Source organism: Pongo abelii, chromosome 4, assembly GCF_028885655.2.
Source record: "Pongo abelii isolate AG06213 chromosome 4, NHGRI_mPonAbe1-v2.0_pri, whole genome shotgun sequence".
Classification (NCBI taxonomy): domain Eukaryota; kingdom Metazoa; phylum Chordata; class Mammalia; order Primates; family Hominidae; genus Pongo; species Pongo abelii.
In genome coordinates, this window is record NC_071989.2 from 157,093,734 (window position 1) to 157,115,249 (window position 21,516).

Here is a 21,516-nt window from a genome sequence, read left to right on the forward strand (position 1 = left end):
ACAAATACAAAACTTTAAGCTTAAGCCCTTTTTCAATAGACAGGACCAAAAGAGAAAATAAACTTGCCGTGACTCAGGGATATAACAGTATTTTAAAACTCTAATCTTTCTGCCACTTGAAAAAGGTGTGATAAACATCTTGATTTTATTCAAAACTGTCACAGAAAGAGTTTTCTCTTATCAGAAGGCTGCAGCTTTTGAAGTAGGTGGAGTACTAATGGCAGAGCAGCACTGAGATTTGGGACTGAAGGGGCAAAGTGGGCTGGTACAGTGGAGATGCTGTAACAATGAAAAGCTTCACATTCTTCCAAACAAATACATCCAATGAATTTATTTGATAACTTCAGTGCACAAAAACCTGTGTTGGGCACTAGGAAAAAAAAATGAGCAATAAGAATTGGCCACAGTCCTCAAGGAGCTCAAAATCTGGTAGGAGAAATCAAAAAGAACATAATTAATGAACCACACTGTAAAGCATGTCAAAATGTCACAGGAGAAGAACAAATAAAGTGTTTGGGGATTGGAATAGGTCAAAAACCTCATGCAGTCCTGGAGGCTGGAAAAGACTTCAGGTAGGAGGTGGTATTTGAAATAAACTATGTAAGAGGTGCCAGGGGAAGCATGCCCAGTGGAAAGAACAGCAGGAGTAGTAGCTGAATGTGCACATCCAAAGAGTTGACCACACTGTTTGCTTTGCAGGGATGAGGGGAATAACTGGAAGAAAAACTCTAACAGTGGACTTACAGAAAGTATTGGTAGGCTATGAGGAGTCCTTGAGGGATTTTGATTGGGGAAATGGCATGCTGAAACTTATGTTTTAGAGCCTAATTCCCCAATCCAGATGAAAGATAATGTCTTGTAGAAAGGATGATGTCAGTAAGGATAGAGATAAGGAAATGCATGAGAAAGTCTACTGATTACATAGCCAGATTGATTTCCACTCATTTCTGATAAAATAATTTTTATCAAGAATCACTTTCTGGCTGGCCAATAATTGGCTTTTCCTTCCAATTAGATGCTATTTGGAACTAGCTAAATTGAAATCAATGAAGACCTACTGTATAAATGCGTCTTTGTTTGCAGACAGCCAAAACTCCACAGAGAAACAAAGGGGCAAAGGGGAAAAGTGCACAAGAAGAGAATCCATCCACTTCAAGGATTGTTCTTGCTGCTAACAGGAACAGGCCTCAGGTGGATCAAGTCCCCTTAGATTTGGTGGAACCTGGGCTCCATTTCCAGCTGCAGGTAATTTCTGCATCCTTGGAAAAATTCCAGATTAACTTCTCTGACGTACAGCCTGGTTTTCTGATCCCTATGGTAGGAAAATGATACTTACCTTAACAGGGTTAAATGAGGTGTCTCATGTAAAATGCTTTCATCAAGGCTGACATGTAGAAACTGGTAAATGGCACCAAAGCTACTGAATTATGATCAGCCTTTACTTATTTCTCTGATTCCATCTCCTACCACTTTTTTTTCACATTCATTAGGCTGTACTGGCTATGTCAAGCACATTTCTGCCCCAGTGCATTTGTATTTGCCTTTCCCTTTGCCTGACGTGATATTCCCTCAGATCAAATATATGCCTGACTCCTTAGAATGCTTGTCCCCTGTCACAGAGCACATCTCCTCCATCTAACTTTCCCTAACTACTTCATCTAAAACACCCCCTTGCCCATATCTATTTTTTATTCTCTTTATAGCACATATCAGTATCTAAACTTGCCTTATTCACGTATATGTGTCTCCTTGTTTATTTTCTAGTTTCTGACAAGAGAGAGTAGAGACCTTGTCAGGTTTCTTTATTAGTAGACTTCTGGCAAGAGACCCTGCCTCATAGTCGGTGTTCAGAAAAATCTCTTTTTCTTTGAATGCCATAGTGCTGTTGAGAGAATTAAACTATAGCAAATAGAAATCACCTAGCGCACAGTAAGTGCTAAATCAATACTAGTCTCTTCCCCTTAAATGAATCTAGAGATGCTCCAACATGAAAATAGACAATTTGTAAAAAAATCAAGAAAGAGGGCATTCTCCCAAGGGTAGGTTAGTTTGGAGGTGGATTCTGCAGGAGGTTCTGGGGTCTGGTAGCGGGTACTTCACAGCCGGTGAAGGCTCAGGTCTTCATTCTAGGAAGGAAGTTTCAGGAGACAGTGTGCTTTCTGAATGGAGGAAGAGATTTTGTAAAAGGGAGGTGTGATTCTGAGGAAATGATTGTTACCTGGAAAAAATAGTTCATGGCAGTATTATGAACACCGCCTCAGAAAAGCTAAGGACAGGAGGTAAATAAGCACCGGCACAGAGGATATTCCCTGGTCCAGCGATTGGGCTTTAGGCTTCCAAGAACATTCCTTCCAGGGCATAGATTATAATAACCAGAGATGGGGGATCCAGACCTACCTATTCCCCATCCTGCGTGAATCTTTTATGTGATGGAATTCCAGGTAGATTTGTGTATGAAGAAAGGATTCTGATGTGAAAACCTAATTCTTGTCCATCCCTGGCATTTTATATGTGAGAAGATATGTCCCAAGAGGTAAACAAAAGAGCTAAGTCTGTTTTACTCTGGACATTACTGTCTCCTGACTGCTGACAGGGTTCTTTCCATTGTTCCACACCCAGAAGAGATGGGACCTAGATTTCATTGACACACAACCTGGGCCTAAGGGAGATGAACTCCAGGCTCTTGGATGGCTCGTGACACCCCCCTTCCAGTTTTTTTTTTTTTTTCTAAAGGCTTCAGCAGGGATGCACATGCTTAACTTCAATCCAAGACCTCCAGATATACATTGTCACACTGCCTTAAATGGCTCCTCGTGGTTTGTGCTCTGAGAGTAGCTGGACAGGATCCCCATCCTCTGCTCATGAGGTGACCATGTCATAGAGGTCTGTCTTATTGCTGGAGGCCTTGATGAAGGTGACAGACAGGCCGACAAGTAGAATATGGTAAAATCACATTATCTAGGGGCCCGGGGCTTCTAGCTTTCCTTTGAGGGGAACCTGGTACTGGAGTCAGAAAATTCTCTAGCTTCAAATGACATAGCTACTGGAGAATGCCCTGGGATCTTGGAGGTTACCGAGAAGCTCCACAAGACTGAGGCACGGGAGTTGACTTTGGCATTTTATTGCATATTCAAAATTCAGTTATTAGTTTTCAGACTCACTTTTCCTTGAATATATAATTTATATAAACATGTACAGAATGCACTCATATAAACATATGTATAATTTATCAATAAATATAATTTATCAATTAAAAAATCTATGTAGGCTCCAATTTTTTCCATAACACATTTCTGGGAACTGCATCAAAAAGTAGATGATCATAAAGCCAAAGATGATTTCCATGTAAACAAAGTTAGAATCAAGGATTCTAGGACCTTCAAAGCCTTAGCTTCAAATAAATCATAGCTAGAACTAACAATCTCATAAACCAAAAACACAACCATCATTACAATTTGTAATCCTTTGAAATTATAGAATTGTTTCATGTTGTATGTGGTGGGCACACATGTACTTTATATGTTGATCACACAAGGGATCTCAGCGCATTATAAACTGTATAAGTGGTCCATTTGTAATTCTACTTTATTAAAAATGTAAATAAAGTTGTTAGCTAAAATAGCATTAAACCACAATTAACAATCATATACATAGACTATCAGATCAGGAAAATTTTCAAAAGTTATCAGGTTCAATATCTTTGTTGACTCTTTATGTAGTATTCATGCTAGCTGGTCATAGTCTGGTCCACATTTGATTTTTTTCATAGGATTTGTATATATATAATTTATAGTGTGGGGACGATTTTGATGGTCCAAGTATTTTCTTCTTCAAATACATTTTTTTCATAGTGAACAGACGTTTGAATCTTATTCCATGTGACGTTGAAGTTATATGAGAAGTTTCACTCATTATTATCAAAATTAGCCTGTAGTCCCCTACTTTGTGAATAACCAAATCCCTTTAAATGAGTTTCTGTGATTCATAAATTCGTGTGTTGGGCAACCTGAAATGACCAAATTAGGATGGGTGGATTTGGAAGAATTAATATCCAAAGGGTGCTTCTACAATTCCTAGAATTTTATTTATTTATTTGTTTATTTAGTGAGATGGAGTCTCACTCTATTGCCCAGGCTGAAGTGCAGTGGTGCAATCTCAGCTCAATGCAGCCTCTGCCTCATGGATTTAAGCAATTCTCCTGCCTCAGTCTCCCAAGTAGTTGGGACTACAGGCAGATGCCACCATACTCAGCTAATTTTTGTAGCTTTAGTAGAGATCAAATTTCACCATGTTGGCCAGGCTCGAACTCCTGACCTCAAGTGATTCTCCCACCTGGGCCTCCCAAAGTGCTGGGAATACAGGAAGAATTAATACCCAAGGGGTGCTCCTAGAATATTATTTTTTTAACAAGGCTCTGGTTTGGCATTTACCTTCCTGCGAACTTTGCCCTGGGCATTTCTTTCTCTGTTTCTTTATCAACATAGAAACTTACTCTCTTAAGTTGGTTTACCTCCCGGTAAACAAATTCTTAGTCCTTGAGTGCTCAGGCACATCCACAGTAATCCAAAACGCCCAAAGTAATGATAAATATGTGGAATGGCATTTTATGATTTACAGAATGTTTTCACAAAAAAATTATCTTATTTATCTCCACAACAACTTTGTGAAGTAGGCAAGAGAGATTCTCTCTGAGGTCTGAGACATTCAGGAATTAGTTCAATTTGCTTAATAAGTCAGCAATGGACCCAGTGCACCCGCTGCCTCTGTGCTGTACTCTTCCCACCAATGTGCTCATGCAGGCAGTGGGTGGGTGTGTGGGCAGCCACAGCAGATTGGTTGGGTCTCATCATCAGGTCCAGAGCCATGGGGCCCAGAAGCTGGCTGCTCCCTTCTTCATATTAGAAAAGCACCTCAAAATGGTGCTTGCCTCCTAATGGTGGTTGCTGAGCCTAGTGATGGCAGGGGAACAATGACTTGAAAAATCAAAGGGGGTTGGTCCAGCCATAGAGTCAGGGTGCAATTTAGAACTTAAATAAACTTTCTCCATATATGACAAGAATGGTTCCCTGGTTCAATCTGCTTCATTGATCAGGGAGAATCCCAGTTTACACAAAGAGCATTTCAGCATGGAGAGATATTTCGCACGAATTCTGAATAGCATTTCTCTTTCAGAGGCTATTTCCCTTCCCTAAAACATGACTTTCTCCCCAACAGAATTAAGTCTTCATAGGACAGAGAGGCTTTTTTTTTTTCTTTCTTTTTCTTTTTAGCATTTGGATGGTTTGGTCAATCTTCTCTTCCTTATTCCAAAGTTTCTTCCTGTCGGTTTCAGTTCCAGAATTAAAGTAAACAACAATGGAAACAATAACTGACACTTCATAAGCAATAAGAAAAAAAGAGAGTATGATAAATAATCCTGAGATGCTATTAAACCACAGCCAAGATCAAAGTCAGAATCTCACATGGCTCTGGGTTTGGCATTTACCTTCCTGGGACTTCTGCTATGGGGCATTCGCAAGAGCCACTGACTCAGCTTTGAATAAAAGACATCCAGATTAATCTGAAGGACAAAGCTGGAAAGGTCAGGGGTCTAAAAGGCCCAAATGAGGAGGGTCGTTTCTTTGAAACAAAGCCAAAAGGCAGGCAGGCCATGGCTTCTCGAGGTAGCAGACGGCTATAGCAGCATACTGTTGTCTTAGAAACAGAAAGAAAACTTAAAGATCCTCTAGTCCAAGCTTGAGTGCACAGATGTGGAAAGTGGGGTCCAGAGATGAAAGAACACTATTCAAGATCTCACAGCTTGTTTGCAGCACAGCCAGGGCAGCAACTTGGGTCCTCTGGCTTCAAGTACAGCATTGCCTCCGCATCCCCAGTACTGTTGGATCCTGCCCTCCTGCACCTTGGGGCAGCTGCAGGGGAAAATGAGTTTACCCAGTGTGAACTTCAACAGTTCTCTCCTTTGGGAGCAACAAAGCCAGATTGAAGGGTTTCAAAATGATATCACAAGTTCATGGGAAATATCCTGAAGCCTAATAAACACCTACGATGTTGCTAGCCCTGCCCAAGGCTCTTTAGAAGACGTCCTGTTCTAGCCCAGCAGGAGAGCGAGCATCTCAGGGCAGACACGACAGCAGCCAGGACACCAGGAGGAAGCTATCTGTCTTCAGCTTCCCTCCAGAGTTGCTGTGGAGACCATTTTCCTCTGACAGATCTCTGACCCTGTGTCTTCCATGGAAAATAAGTGGAGCATGTCCTGAAGAGGAGGACAGACATTGGACATAAGGAAGACCAAGTGGACAACTGGGACTGACAAGGGGGCTGGCCAAGAGGATGCACGTTTGGACCCAGACACAGGGAGAAAAGTGTGTTAGCGTCTGGCACAGAACAGGGTGAAGAAGAGGCAGGGGATAGCTTGAACATGGCTGTGACGGACGTGACCAAGCAAGTAAGCAAGACAGGAGCGACGCCTCTGGCTAAGACAGGAACAGAGAGGGAGTATTTTGTTGATATCTGGGAGCTCACACAGCAAAGAAGGCGTATTTGGAGACATCAGTGACCGAGATAGGACGCAGCAAGCTATCATGCTTAGAACGTTGAGTGAGACAGATCAGACACAGTGAGTGACAGGAACATGTCAGAGACACCAGAGACCACGCAGCAAGAGCAGAGAATCTGGGAAGAGGGAGTGTTGGGAAATAAAAAGTGAACAAGGAGGCCATTATGTCCCCTGACTCCCTCCAGCGCCACCTGCTGGAATCTCAGAGGAAAAGCCCAGCGAGCACCGGGTTCCTGCACCGGCGGACGGAAGGCCTCAGGTGAAGAGAATACCGGGTACAGTCGCACACAAGCAGCAGCTTAGGACCTGGCTCTCTTTCGGAGGCATGGCTGTCTTCTGGGTCATTGTCCCAGGGGCCTAAGTGTCACTGGGCTGAGCAGCCACCAAAGGAGAAGTTGCTGGCGGGTGACACTGACTCTCCCACTGGCCACCACACTCCACTGCATCCCTAGAGAGAGGAGAAGATTACAGAACCTCAGAATTGGAATGGATGTTGCAGATCATCTCCTGAAAGAGCCCACCTGCATGGCAGGAACACTCTGTGCCATGCAGATGAGTAGCTATTTAGCTTCTACTTAGGAATTTCCATTGACAGGCCAGTCCATATTAATTTTGGGCAACAATAGCTATTAGAAATAGCCCATAAATGTTCAGCCAAAATCGGTGTCCATATGGCTTCTACCTGATGGACCTATTACGCCTATCAGGCCCCCTCAACATTGTGCCCTCTATCGATTATATCCTCCAAGTTTTCTCTACTCCAGGCTACACATTCCGATTTTCTTTAATAGTTCATTATATATTATGCTTTCCAGATTATTCCCCATAATGGGCACTGTCCTTTGAACACCTCTCTTGAATTATGGTACTAGGAAAGTGCACAAATTTTCGCAGTGAGCCTGACTTACATCATGTGCTTTTCATCATCAATTGAGTTTATTCTATGAATGTAGTCAAATTCAGTTCATTTCTAACAATGGTAATAAGTTATTGGCGTATATTGAGCTTGCTACCAACTTCGATTGTTTTTGATACAACAGCTGTCATTTCCTGAGGTTCTTTATGACCTTGCTTCATAGTTGATTTTATTTATTTATTTATTTATTTATTTGAGCCAAAATATAAAGCATCACATTTTACTCAGTTAAACTTTGTTATATTGGTTTGGTATCACTTTAGTCAGCTGAGATCGTTCTAAATCATAGCAATTTTAACATTCAAGATATGATTATTTAGCACCCACTCAAACTAGACCTTAAGTTTTTTGCAAGCACATAGTAAGATCAAATAATCTACAATGGTAGATATTTCAGTTTAATGTCATCTGCCTTTTAGTTTTTCAGGCAAGGTAAAAAATGTTGAGCAAGATAAAACAGAGAATCATAGTTACCCCAAGACAGGCTTCCTTGCAGTCAAACATCTAATGCTCAATGTGCCTGAGAATGGACCCACTCTGACAGGCTTTGTCCAATGCCGTGCTAAAATGTCTCTGCCAAACAGAAAATCTGTCCTAGCAGATAAAGAAATTATTTGGCATGATTTATTATACAACAGTGAATCTTACTTACACAAGCTATGAGTCTATGGTTTCTGGAGTTTAGCTTTAGTGTTTCTTGAAAAATTGGGGCAATGTTTACTATCTCCAGGCTTCCACCTATTCCCCAGTCCTAGACGAAGATCATTCAGACTTGTTGGCAAGTTTTTTTAAGCCCCTGAGATATGACACATCTTGGCTCAGAGAGAGTTAAATGCTTTCCATCAATCCTGGACAGCAACTTTCTCCCTAAAATGTTCTCTTCTTTCCAGTTGGAAGTCTATTCTTATTACAGCAGAATATGCAAGATTTCTTCCCTAAATAATGAAATATAACTATTTCTGGGTTAGATCTGAACATAGCTCTGAACATAGCTTTTGTTCATCCTTGATTCATCCTTGGTTACATGTTCCTTCCTCCAGATTTTCCACATGCCATTTTAAAGTGTAAACTTTCTAGATAACTCAAGATGTGCCCTCAGGCCTTTACATGCTCCCTTACATTTTTATCTGTCTTATTCATTGAATGTATCTATTGAGAGAAAAAAGAATGAATGAAAAAGAAGGAATGAAGGTTGAAAAGGAAGGAAGGAGAAAAGGAAGAAAGGGAAGGAGGAAGGAAGGAAGAAGGAAAGGAAGGAAAGAAGGAAGGGAAGGAGGGAGAGAGGGAAGAAAGAAAATAAGAATTTCTTATCTCTCATTGGCCAAATCCCCTTTGTATCATATTTGTTATTATTGTCATTATTAGCAATGATAAAAACAACCACCCATTAGTGCAACACTGGTGTGCCAGGCATTGGGCTGAATGCAGTATGTGCCTTAATTCATGTATGACACCCATTTAACAGGCAAGGAAACTGAGCTTCAGGGAGCATGAGTAATTTACCCAAGTATACACAGTTAATAAATGACAGAGTCAGACCTTACATTTAAGTCATTTTTGACACCAGCATCTGTGCTAGTAATTGTTCTACTGTATTGTCATTAATCATTTTGACAACTACCACTATGGATACAGTATTTAGGTCTTGCTGTCTCTAGCATTTCTTTGTCCCACTATGGCAGACTCCTGGGTGAAATGAATATGTACAAGGGTGCATGTTATAAATGTTCCACCTGTGAGAAACCTGCAGTGTGATGTGGCCTCTCCATTTATTGCAACACAATATGACTGTGACACTAACATGAGACTCTTTCCTGCTAACTCCATCTGACCATTAAGGAAGAGTCATTGCCAAGTGGAACCCAATGTTTTCTGTGACATAGAACTAGGGAGACTAGGTGTAAAGGGGGAAAAAATTCCTGCGAAGGTAGGAGGAAAGTCCAGAAGACAAAGAGAGGGGCTACATGAATAAACATAATAAAGAATGAGGGGTGAGGATAAAAGACAAGACGAAAAGATCAGAGCTAAAGAAAGCCATGTGGTTGGGCATGTGGAAGGCTCCAGAGCAATTGGAAAGAGGAAGAGGTTCTTTGAGAAATGTTTCTGAAGGGCTGCATTGACTCTCTCTTTCTCTCCCTCTCTATCTATCTTTGACACTGGCAAACTCAGCTTCAATATATTGGCTCTCTTGTACGATTCTTTCAGAGATTTAAATAAAGATTGAAAATACTCCAGTATTGCTATTTGATGCCTAATGCCAGGTTACATCAATATAGCTTTGGCCATGGAGAAAGGACAATGGCCCAGCATCTAACTCCATGAAGGACTCACAACCTTCTCTCTCTCAGCAGGACGAATGGGAACTTGAGAATAATGACAGAGTGATCTTATGGACAGTTGGCTCATAGCTGCAGTTCCCATTGTTGTATTTACATAATTGTTCACAGTTAGCAGTTTAGTGTCATCTGCCTTTTAGGCCTTCATGCATGACAAAAAAAAAAATGTGGTACATTATGCTGCACCACAAGAGACCTCCTTCCTGTGCAATAAGATCATCCTCAGTGCACATGGCTTTAACACTCAGGAAGCCCCTTTCACTCCCAGCTACAAGGTCACCCTACTAATTCAGAGAAGAAAGCAGCAGAGTGTAGCAACCAGAAGACAGGCACCTGGGTTCTAATGCCTTTGGAGCCTCCAGTTGAGTGACTCTAGATGACTTTGTCCCTTTCCTGTGCCTCACTTTTCCCATTTGTTAAATGAAGGGGAGGATAATCTGTAAGATCCTTTGCAGCTCTGACATTCTGATTCTATGAGTAGCAGGGATGGTGGGTGACAGAGACAGGCCTTCTGATTGGGCACCAGCTGTGTGTGGGACTGTTCTCCAAAGCTGTGGGTAATTGCTTCAAATTTGGCTTTTAATATTCTATTGTTAGTATCTGATACTTTATATTCCATGTGGAGGGAAGAGGTTTCACTGGAAACACAGGGAGGGTAATTTTGGATTTGTATTAAAGAATCTGAAAGACCTCAATTTCGGAATCTGTGAAATTACATTGCAAAGCTGTTAAACGTATTTGGGTAGGATAGGATAGGGTGGGGCTGAGATGCCACAACTTAAAATGCAGCGAGATCACAACTGTCTCTCCTCAAACATATGTTTGATCAAAAACATTGGCAGAGCCACTCAAAATCCCTGATGCAAAACATCATTTAAAAAGAATCTTTCTCCAATATTTTAACGGATGAGTTTTTAAAATGCAGTTTCTTGTTGTAATCATTTTGGTAAAATCCCTGACAATTTACAAAGCATTGTCATATCTTTTTTCACATTTAATCTTCAATGCAAATCTGTAAGGCAAGAAGGTACAGAGTCTTGTTTCCATGTTAGAGGAAGAGGAAAGTGTAATGTAGGGGCATGGATTGATAGATGGGTAATGGTGGAACTAGTGCTATAACTCAGGTATTCTGCCCTCCATATCAAGAATTCTGCTCATTTGGAAATATGGAAATCATTTATGTGGTGGGAAGTTTTGTAACGAAGTTATTAGCAGTTAATGAAACAGACTTACAATTACTTGTTCTCTGGAAGAAAGAATAGGAGGAGGAAGAAGGAGAAGAGGAGGAAGAAGAAAAGGAGGAGGAGAAGGAGAATCACTTGCTAAGTCATCTTTCTCAAAGGTCCAGAGGCTATGTGCATGAGAACTATATTGGGTACTTGTATAAAATACAGATTCCCAGGATCCAGACCAGACCTTTGACAGTGAGGGTAGGAGGGCAGGAGTGAGGCAGAGACAGCGGCAATCTGCATTTTAAAAAACTGCTCTCAGCTGATCCTTACGCACTCAGGTGTATGAGATTTCCCTCCAGCCATTCTACTCATACCAGAGAGCGAGCTTAGAGATAGAGACAGTAGAGAGAGCGAGCTTAGAGATAGGCAGTAGAGAGAAATCACAGGCAGGTCAGAGGGGCCAGAGTTAGAAGTCCCTGCTCCCAAAGGGAAAGGAATGGAAACAATAAAATAAAACATGCATTTCAGCAAAGTGGACAAGGAAGTATTTATTGGTTTTCATCACATTGAAGATAAACAGATGAGAAGAGACTTGGTGATTATGAAATGAGAAAGCAAAAAATGTAAAGAGATGCACAGAGCAATGTTTTTTTAGGTGCTTTTCATGTGATGAGAAATAGAATTCTTGGGTATTGTTAGCTGATAAAAACTGAGTTGTCTATAAACCGTGAGGCACATAGATTTGTAATAAGTTATCAGCAAGTTCGCTTATTAAAAGTCCATTTCTTAAATTGTCTTTAGATACACTGTCAACCAGAATTCTACTAAGGCTAGAAGATCAAGTGTTTCCCAAACATAGGATGTGTTCTGTGAGTGACATCTCAGACAATGGGCACAGCATTAAATAATCTGAATGACAGCAAGGGGATTCAAATTATTCATTCAGTCATTCTGACTCAGTGTGGTCCTGCTCTGGTTTAACAAGTCTCTAATACCTAACAAACGCAGTGCAGGTGTCAGGCTCAAAGCCTTTGACAAAAAAACAAGATAAAGTTAAATTTTAATAACTTTGTTTTACTTTCATTGCATTTGTATTAAAAATAATCTTCTCTATATAGTTTTGCATTTAAGGTCATGATACAGAGTTTCCTTTACAAATATGTTTATTTAGATTTAAAACATATTTAAAGAAAAATAGTAAATAAATAATAGCATGGCATGGGTAGAGCGGTGATATGATTAAAAAAATCATGAAAGTAGCATGCAAGTGACAAAAGCCGCTATCAGACAGATGAGAAAACTAAATTGCAGAAAGCATAGTGTCTTGGCAAGGACATAAAGCAATGCATCTGCAGGGCATGAGCTCTAGGATCTTTCTACTGTGTTTTGAAGCTTGCAGAAAGCTGAGCTTTCATAGTTTGGGATGTTAACATTGTGGCCTCTGGATAAAATGTATTCCCAAGGGCCCTTTAATCCCATCACCAGCCTCAGATATGTCCGTGTTTCAATACACCAAAGTGTGAGATCAAATCAGGTGTGGCTGATTCTAATCGCAATGTACTTATTTCTCTATTTCTCAATATGCGCATGGAACTAAGAGGTCAAATCAATATCCTTTCATGACTTTTTTCCATTGTTTACCACAGTTCCTAAATGGCAAAAAAAAGGATTGAAACTCCGAATCTTTGGGAGTCAGACTATCTACCTGCTTTTTCTATAGTATTCCAATATAAAAGAACCTAAAATATCTAGGAGAAAATACCTTAAAAGTACGTTTTAAACACAGCCAATATTTACTGAATGTTTATTATGTGTCAACTACTGTGCTAAGAAATTCACGGATTATTTCATATAAACTTTACAATAATCCTATCACATGGGTTTTATTATTTGCAGGCTCTGGCTGAGTGGAACGAATCCTAGTAACTTTCCCCAGGTAGAGTATCTAGAGAGTGGTGGGGTCAGGATCTGAACTCAGAGCCTGATTGAAACAACTTCACTAAATTTGCACCTTCATGGAACAGGCGTTCTCAACCCCTAAACAGTGCTCTTGAGAAGCTGCCCGTATGAGTGACAGTGAGTCAGGTACATAAAGAATACTTAAGATACTGAGGGATAAGCTGAGCTTCCAAGAGAAGGGCAAGCAGGTGGTAAGAGAGCCCAGAGACTGAGGGGAAAGTGGGGCACGAAAGTTTAGAGAACTTCTATTGGAACTGTGCCTAGAAGAATGAGTAGTCTTGTGCCAGGCTGGAAAGTGAGACAGCATTCAAGGCAGCAGAGATGATCCAGAGACAAGATAATTCACTATTTGTTTGGGAAAAGCTGACCTATCTTGTATGTTTATTGCACAAAGAGTTGGGTCAGGGGAGTTGGGCTGCAGCGGGGAGAGTTGAGGGAAATGAGCTGGAAAACCAGATTGGATCAGGCCAAGAAGGGCTTCATATGCCCTTCCCTCTCTGCCCACTGCAAGTCCCACTGTACTGCTCAAGGTTATCCTGTTACAACCCAATCCAGCTGGCATTTGCAGTTTAAAATCCCACATGTCTGAATGGCCTTTCCATCTTCCTGAGTGATAAACATGAAGCAGCTTCTCCCTTTATGGCTATATTATATACATAGTCCCAAAAGAAAACCAGAGGCAGAGAAAATAATTTATAATTTGCAACTCTGTCAAGGAAAGAGCATCCTAAAATCACCAAAATGTGTGAATAGCCTTTCAGTTCAATTCTAGAACTCACCCTTTTAGAAAGTCATGCAAAAAATGGACTGAATGTAGAAGTCTTCCAGGATGGTCTGGTTAACTTTTGAATGTATGTGTCTGTGTGTGCATTCCAAGGGCAGGAATTAGACCATCAGGAAAAAGTGAGAAGATAAAAGCTCAACTGTGAGCTCCTTAGTGGCAGGAATCTTGCCTGTCTAGGTCTTTGCTGGAGCCCCTCTGCCTAGTACAGTGTCTGTACCCTATTAGGCATGTAATAAAAAGATAATAAATGAGTGGAAGAATTAATGAGTAAGTGAGAAATTGATGTAGGAGTTCTGAGACCTGGGTTCTGATCTTTGTTCCTCTGATGATGTGGCTGCATTAGCTTAGCGAACTTCTTAAGTTCTCTGAGCCTCTATTTTCTCGTCTGTAATAGATTGAGGTCAGCAATCTACTTCAGGTTATTTTTAACAAAACTTCAACCAATAACCTCATGGAGTGGTCATAGGAGTGATGGGGCAATGGTCATGATGCTGTGTACACATGTCTCCACACCAACACCTGTTTTGTTCAAAGCAATTCTATTTTTGTTGTTTGCACTTCCAAGTGAGATACCGTTTGAAGAAAAGATAGCTACATCCTCCAAAACTGTTTGATAACCACTGGACTGTTTGAGCTCTCATATCACTTCCAGCTAGAAGATTATAAGCTTTTATGATGAAGATACAGAGAAGTAAAATTTGACCAAACTTTGCAACAACTAGGACTGTCAAACAATATAATTCCTTACCTTGGATAATAATGAGCTATCCTTCATTAGGAGAATTGATAGAAAGCTGCTTACAGGCAAGTGAGAGAAAATATCACCGCATTGGGTGGGACATTTGACCAGATCACTTCTGAAGCCCTCTCCATGTCTAAGAATCAACAATTCTGAAATTTTATAGGCGTTTTGAGTTAACTATCAAGGAGTACGGTTTAGTGGTTAACAACAAAGGGATGTGGAAATTATTAGAATCCTGGCCCTAACATCACCAGTTGAGGGACCTTAGCCAAGTTATTTAATCTCTCTGAGTTACAGTTTTCCCATGAGTAAAATGAAGACAATAATACGTGCTCCATAGAGTAAATGAGATGACTCAATGAGATGTCATATACAACGCACTTAGCTCAATGCCTGCATATAAATGGTGCTCAATAAATGACAGCTCCTAAGATAAGATGATGATGATTATAAAGATGGTGAAGTGTGAACCAAAAAGCCAAAGTATTCCTAAAGCAACTAGTTATTATATATGACAATCATTCATATCTATATATGTGTATGTGTATATATTCATACATACATGTGTGTACATGTGTGTACACATATACAGACACTCCTTTCCTTAAAGTCAGAAACTCAAAGCAGGCAATCCCAATTTACACATGGAGGAAGCAATTAAATTTTACCAGCCAGCAAAGAAAACTAAAGTCAGAAAAGGGGGAAAAAAACTTGAGCAGATGCCAAATGTATTTGTTTGTCAGGTTTATCAAAATACGAATTTCTCATTTCTTTGAGAATAAAAAACTCTCCAAAAGCAATTCTAACTGTGAAATGTTTCTAAGAATCTTGTTAAAAATAACCTGAAACAGGCGTGGAAATAAGAAAAGACAATTCAGAAACCATTTTTTGAAAAGTAGATTCTTGGTTCTTTGGTTGAATACAAGCAGAACGTACTCAGCTGTTTGTTTATATAACCAGAGATATTCAGTGGGTCTCCTTGCTCAGGGCTTGTAGATGACCTCACAGCATTTCTAGCAGGACAGCAGCTAGAACTCTGCATCATTCCTTTTCTCACAGCTCACCTATCCTTGCAGTTGAAGTGCTTTTCCTCCTCCTCCTGAATCTACTGCTCAGGAACAATCCTGTTTCTTATCAGAGGGCTTTATGGTGATTTTGACACCACACCATTTCCCTTCAAACCCTGTTCCCATAATGAACCAGAGTTCCAAAAATAAGAATCTTGTCCTAACAACCACTCTTCCTGCCCTTTTGCCTAATAAGATGGTGGTGATTATAACAAGAATGTCATTTATCAATAACTTACTGTGTTCCAGGTATAGGTACAGTATCTATCTCACACAAGTCTTGCAACAGTCTGATCAGGCAAGAACCACTTGTGCTCCCATTTTGCACAGGAAGAAACCAAGGCACCAAGAGGTTAAGTAACTAATGCAAGATCACACAGCTTCAAAGCGGCAGGACCAAAAATCAAACTGTGGCCCATCAAATACCAATTCCTATACTTTTAACTGTAACACTAAACCACTGCATCAGAAACCTGGTTCCTCCTACATTGGGATTCTGTCTTTTTCTTTCCAGAGCCTGAAGTCCTGATCCTAATTGTCTCTGTATGAAAAAGGAAGTATCATAAAAACTGAATGAGAAGATGTATCCTTCATTCCAGCCCAGAGCCCCTTCTTGGAAATCTTTAAACAGCAATTTGTTTCATATTAAAGCTTCAAAGAATATATATATACACATACGCATATATATACACATATATACATATATATACATATACATATATATACTATATATACATATATACAATATATACATATAAAAAAATATATGCATATACATATATATACAAAGAATATATACATACATATACATATATAATAGACATATACGTATATATAATATATAATATACATATACGTATATATAATATATAATATACATATATGTATATATAATATATAATATACATATATGTATATATAATATATAATATACATATACCTATATATAATATATAATATACATATACCTATATATCATATATAATATACATATACCTATATATAATATACATATACCTATATATCATATATAATATACATATACCTATATATCATATATAATATACATATACCTATATATCATATATAATATACATATACCTATATATCATATATAATATACATATACCTATATATCATATATAATATACATATACCTATATATCATATATAATATACATATACCTATATATCATATATAATATACATATACCTATATATCATATATAATATACATATACCTATATATCATATATAATATACATATACCTATATATCATATATAATATACATATACCTATATATCATATATAATATACATATACCTATATATCATATATAATATACATATACCTATATATCATATATAACATACATATACCTATATATCATATACATATATGTATGTGTGTGTGTGTGTGTGTGTGTATATATATATATCCTGATCAGTAAATATATCCAATATTTTTTCCAAATGCAATCTCAGGCATCAAATTAGTTGTTTACCACTAATCATCTATGGAGATATTTCTCCTTTGGAAATGTCTACATTTTCTACCAACCCCAGATTGCCAAAGATTCAGTAAAGGAAAGCAGAATGGCCCCCTAAAATTGACAGTATCATCTCTGACATATCTCTTCTCACTAGTAATATTTCCAGAAATTCTCCAGCTTCAAACAAACAAAATGTTACACTGGCTGAAGTAGAGTTTGCTCTCCCCTACACTTAACTGCACTGTGGGATGATGCTTATGATTTTGTAACTCACAGAATCACAAAAAAGGGGCTGAGAACATGTTATTCAATCTACTCACCTCTTCCCCAGAAATGTTGACTAATGAACATTCAGTTCTTCCAGTTACTGATATTCGGTCAATCAACACTTTTAATTGACTGATGGTCATCCAATTTTCTCCTTCAACTTTACTAGGAACCCCCTAGTAAGGCAATCCGTTCCATTTTGTGCTGAAATACATGTTCTTATAACCTCAATTCTTTGTTTCTTACCTCTCTCCCTCACATTATGCAGAAGAAGTCGAATTCCTGTTTCCTCTAACAGCCCTTTAAATATATAAAAACAATAATTATGACCTAAAACCTCTTTGCTCTAAGCTCAGCATCCCCAGTTCCTTCTACTGTTATTTATATGTTGTAAATTCTGTAGAGAAAATCATGGCATTTACCCTCTTCTGAACATACTCCAGCTTGTCAATTCCCAGTATAAGATGAAGCTTTTATCATTTCCATGGACCAGGTACCTGCACCATTGCACCATGGACTAAACACACATTTACATGGGAATATGGTTTTCCAGTGGGTATCTCAGTGTGCTTTGGAGGAGATTTCTTCCTGAACAGCTGCTCTGACTAAATTGGGAGGTCTGTGTCCTCGCCAAGTACATGCTGTAAGAGAACAAGCTCCTAGAGCCTGCCTGGTGGAAAGGGCTTATCTGCAAGGTTACTGCCGGCACTCTAACCACAGAAGTTCAGGACCCTTCCTCCTAGAAACCATATCAGTCACCTTCTACAGGGCTGATTTTTTTTTTTTTTTTTTTTGGTCTTGCCTTAAGAATATATGAGGATTAAAAAGAGCCAAATGGTGCAGGGGCTGAACCTCCTGGCACTGTTGAAAGACCTCTCCTGCTGTCCTTGGCAGTGGCAAGGAGGTTCTCTGTTGTAAAGCTCAGAGGACTGGTTTAAAGCAGGGTTTCTTAACCTCGGCACTATCTGGAGATCTGGAGCCAGGAAATTCTTTGCTCTGGGGTGTTCCATGCATTGTCGGGTGATTAGCAGCATACCTGGCCTCCACCCACTATATACCAATAGCATTCCCATGTTGTGACAACCAAAAATGCCTCCAGATATTGCCAAATGTTCTCTGGTAAACAAGATCATTCCTGATAAAGAACTACTGGTTTAAACCCACACAATCTCAGTGATCTAAGACATGCAGCTAGATCTAAACTTAAAGGATTATCTAATTCAACTTCCTCATTTTATTGGTGTTGGGAGAGGTAATGACTTCCTGATGATCACTAAGGAATTAGAAGACAGGCCTCCTGCTCTTTCCAGGACACCAGCGGTTGTTAACCCTGCTGCGCACTCAAGCTCCTAAAATAAATGGATTTCTGGTTCCCAACCAGATCCAATTAAAATGGAATCTCTACAAACAGAGCTCAGGCTCAGGTATTGCTTAAGAGGCCCCAGGTGGCTGTAATGTGCAGCAAGGGTTGAGGGCCAGGGCACCACATCACACTGCCTCTATCTTTGACCTCAAATAAACCACGTTGGGCATTTCTGGAGCTGAGTGTTGTTTGGGGGCTTGCCCTGCAGGGTGGCATGCATAATCCCTTTTTACTGTGAGCGCTGATCTCTGAGGGCTGGTACACAGAACCTCAACACCCTGGCAGTGGGTGCACCTACGGAGCAAAAGGGGGAAAACAAACACACACAGAATGTGCTCAACTTGTTTGACATGGCTAGTATATTTTATGTTGGGTCAAAGAAATGCCTACAGGTAATTTAAAATCCAGAAGGCATATTCAAAATAACAGCCCTAACTGTTCAGCACAGGGCATGATGTACCCAGGAAACAAGTCTTGTCTCATGTTGCTTAAACAATTATTTATAAACAGTGTGATTGATTTATTTCTGGCTTTTCTTCTAGTAGAGGAGCCCTGCATCCCTTGTTTCAGGAGAAGTGTTTAGAACATGGAGATTTCTGTTGACTCATTTCTTAAGAAATTCTTATCAGGAAGCTGAGAAAATAACTGGAGACCTGGAGGAAGATGTTTTACCAGGATATGAATGATGCTATGCAAATACTTATGATAACAATGTAGCAGTTTCCATTCATTGAGTGCTTTCTGTGTAACAGGAACTGGCATATCCCTGAACGGATGTAATCAATTTAACCTTAACAAAAGCCCCATGAAATGGGTTCTAATATTATGTCCATTTTACAGATGAAGAAAAAAACTTGGAGATGTTTGGTCAAACACTTAAGGTCATATTGACACTAAATGGTAGATCTCAGACAGGACTGAAACCCAGGTGGGCCAGATTCCAGCACCTGCAGCCATGGCACTGTGCTGGGTGGGATGGCCCTTTGATTACATACCAATGGTCACCTTCCACTAAGCCAGAAGCTGGAACTTTTCCTGAATAGTAAATCTCAATGGAGGGGATAATGTTTCAGCCTCAACACATTAGCCTAGAAGTGGGCATCCTGGAGAGAAGCTTAGGCCACCCGATTAACATATTTCTGAGAAGCAGGTACATTTTGCAAACAGCACTAACTTTTCTAATCCTGGGTATTTGATGAGACCATTGGTGTTCTTTTGAAGTTTTTATTTTGCTATTTTCCTGGTGTGATCTCAACAAGAACAGTGTTTTCTGAAAGATTACTTCATGTTGTGATGGGGACCAAGGCCGGCTTTATGGGTATGTGACCAGTGCATATACAGGAATCCAGACCTAGGTTTAATGCTCTGCTGTTGCCATCTTGAAATTCTTAATAACTTTATTCTTGAATTTGTGAATATTAGTAGAATGTGTATGTATCAAAAAGTGAAATAAAAGCAGTTGAGTTAGTTTTCTGCACTACTCTGGTAAAAACAAAATACTTAAGTGTGTATGAACTACCTACCATGATTTGTATAATTTTGATAATTCCACATACAAGTTAAATGCTCTTTTATTTCCATTCGAAATTGGCATTGCACAATGTAAAAGTGAATGATAAATTGATTCATGTATCAATGATAAATGAATGATAAATTGATTTATGTATCAATGATAAATGAATGATAAATTGGTGCTAATAATTTTAAAAATTTCTTAACTAGAACAAAGGTAATTAGCAAGTAAAAAAACACCAAGACAAGTTGGGAGGGAGTGAATGAAAAAAAAAAGAAAGGCTTTAAATTTTAATACCTTTAAGAACACTTTTTCCTGCCATTTGAACAAGTGGCGTGTATTTTTATTTTGCATTTGGCCAGCAAATTATGTAGTCTGCCCTGGTAGGGGTTAATGGAGACAAAGGAAGGTCATCCTCATCCATCTTTGATATACCCAGATTAAGTCTGTTTTGGCTCAAAACAATGAGGTAAACGTTGAATACAATTGTAACCTCTAAAGTTCAAGGTAAAGGCCATAAGATGGCTTTTAAATGTCAAACAACTTTCCGACATTAGCAGAAACCTCTGAGGATCCAAAGTAAATCAACTCTAAATCATTTCCTCATCCATGGGTAAAAATCTTCCAATTCACAGTGTGAAAACCTTTATTTAAAAGGGGAATTCTGATGTGTTGAAGTCAAAATTTAACAAGTGGTTTTGCAGTGAACAAACAAATATTTCAGTTACGGAATTAATACATATTTTTTAAAGTGGTGGAAACTTATTCTGGCATGCACAGTCCAGATGAAGAATGAAGTATAAGAACATCTGTTTATTTAACAAATATATTAATTGAGCAATTTCTGCACCATGGGGAAATTTTAGGGAATAAAAGTGACATGGTACCTGCCCTCATAGATGGCAGTCTGGCTGGAGAGACAGATAATAAACAAGTTAACAACAACAAAAAATATATGGTAAGTTATCATAGTTGTTATTTATAAAGGAAATAACAAGGGGCTGTAACCCAGATTTTTTTTTCTTCTACTGTGTTTTGGGGGGAAGCTCATTCTCTTTGCCTCTTACTCATTTTCACTTTTTTTCTATGTTTACATTTTCTCCTCTATTGATTTCATATAGAAATCTGAATACACTAATGTCGTACATGGAAATGTTAAAGATTTATATAGCACATCCAATAGAATTGGTTGATTAGTTTTTGAGCATTGGCTGATAACAAGAGTTAGTGAGTCTGAGAGAAAGTTGTATTGCCTCCTTCCAGAGAGAAGGCACATATAGCTCTGGAGATGCTTGGTCAAACAAACTTTTTACAATCATGAGAATTTTCTACATTTATATCTAAGCC

The 21,516-nt window shown here is 39.1% G+C and overlaps 1 protein-coding gene across 2 annotated transcripts in view; it reads right to left on the minus strand.

Annotated features, from left to right (window-relative positions):
- Positions 1-5,269: 5,269 nt before the first annotated feature.
- HTR4 (5-hydroxytryptamine receptor 4) overlaps positions 5,270-21,516 on the minus strand; it is a 174,431-nt gene continuing 158,184 nt past the window's right edge. The window contains exons 6-7 of one of the 2 annotated variants that reach the window (XM_024247281.3): positions 7,947-8,066; positions 5,270-7,004 (exon numbers count right to left, since the gene is read on the minus strand). In XM_024247281.3, coding sequence (XP_024103049.2) covers positions 6,914-7,004; positions 7,947-8,066 — 211 coding nt within the window. In that variant the 3' untranslated portion in view covers positions 5,270-6,913. The remainder of the gene's footprint in view (positions 7,005-7,946; positions 8,067-21,516) is intronic. The other variant, XM_002816058.5, reaches the window with a different exon arrangement.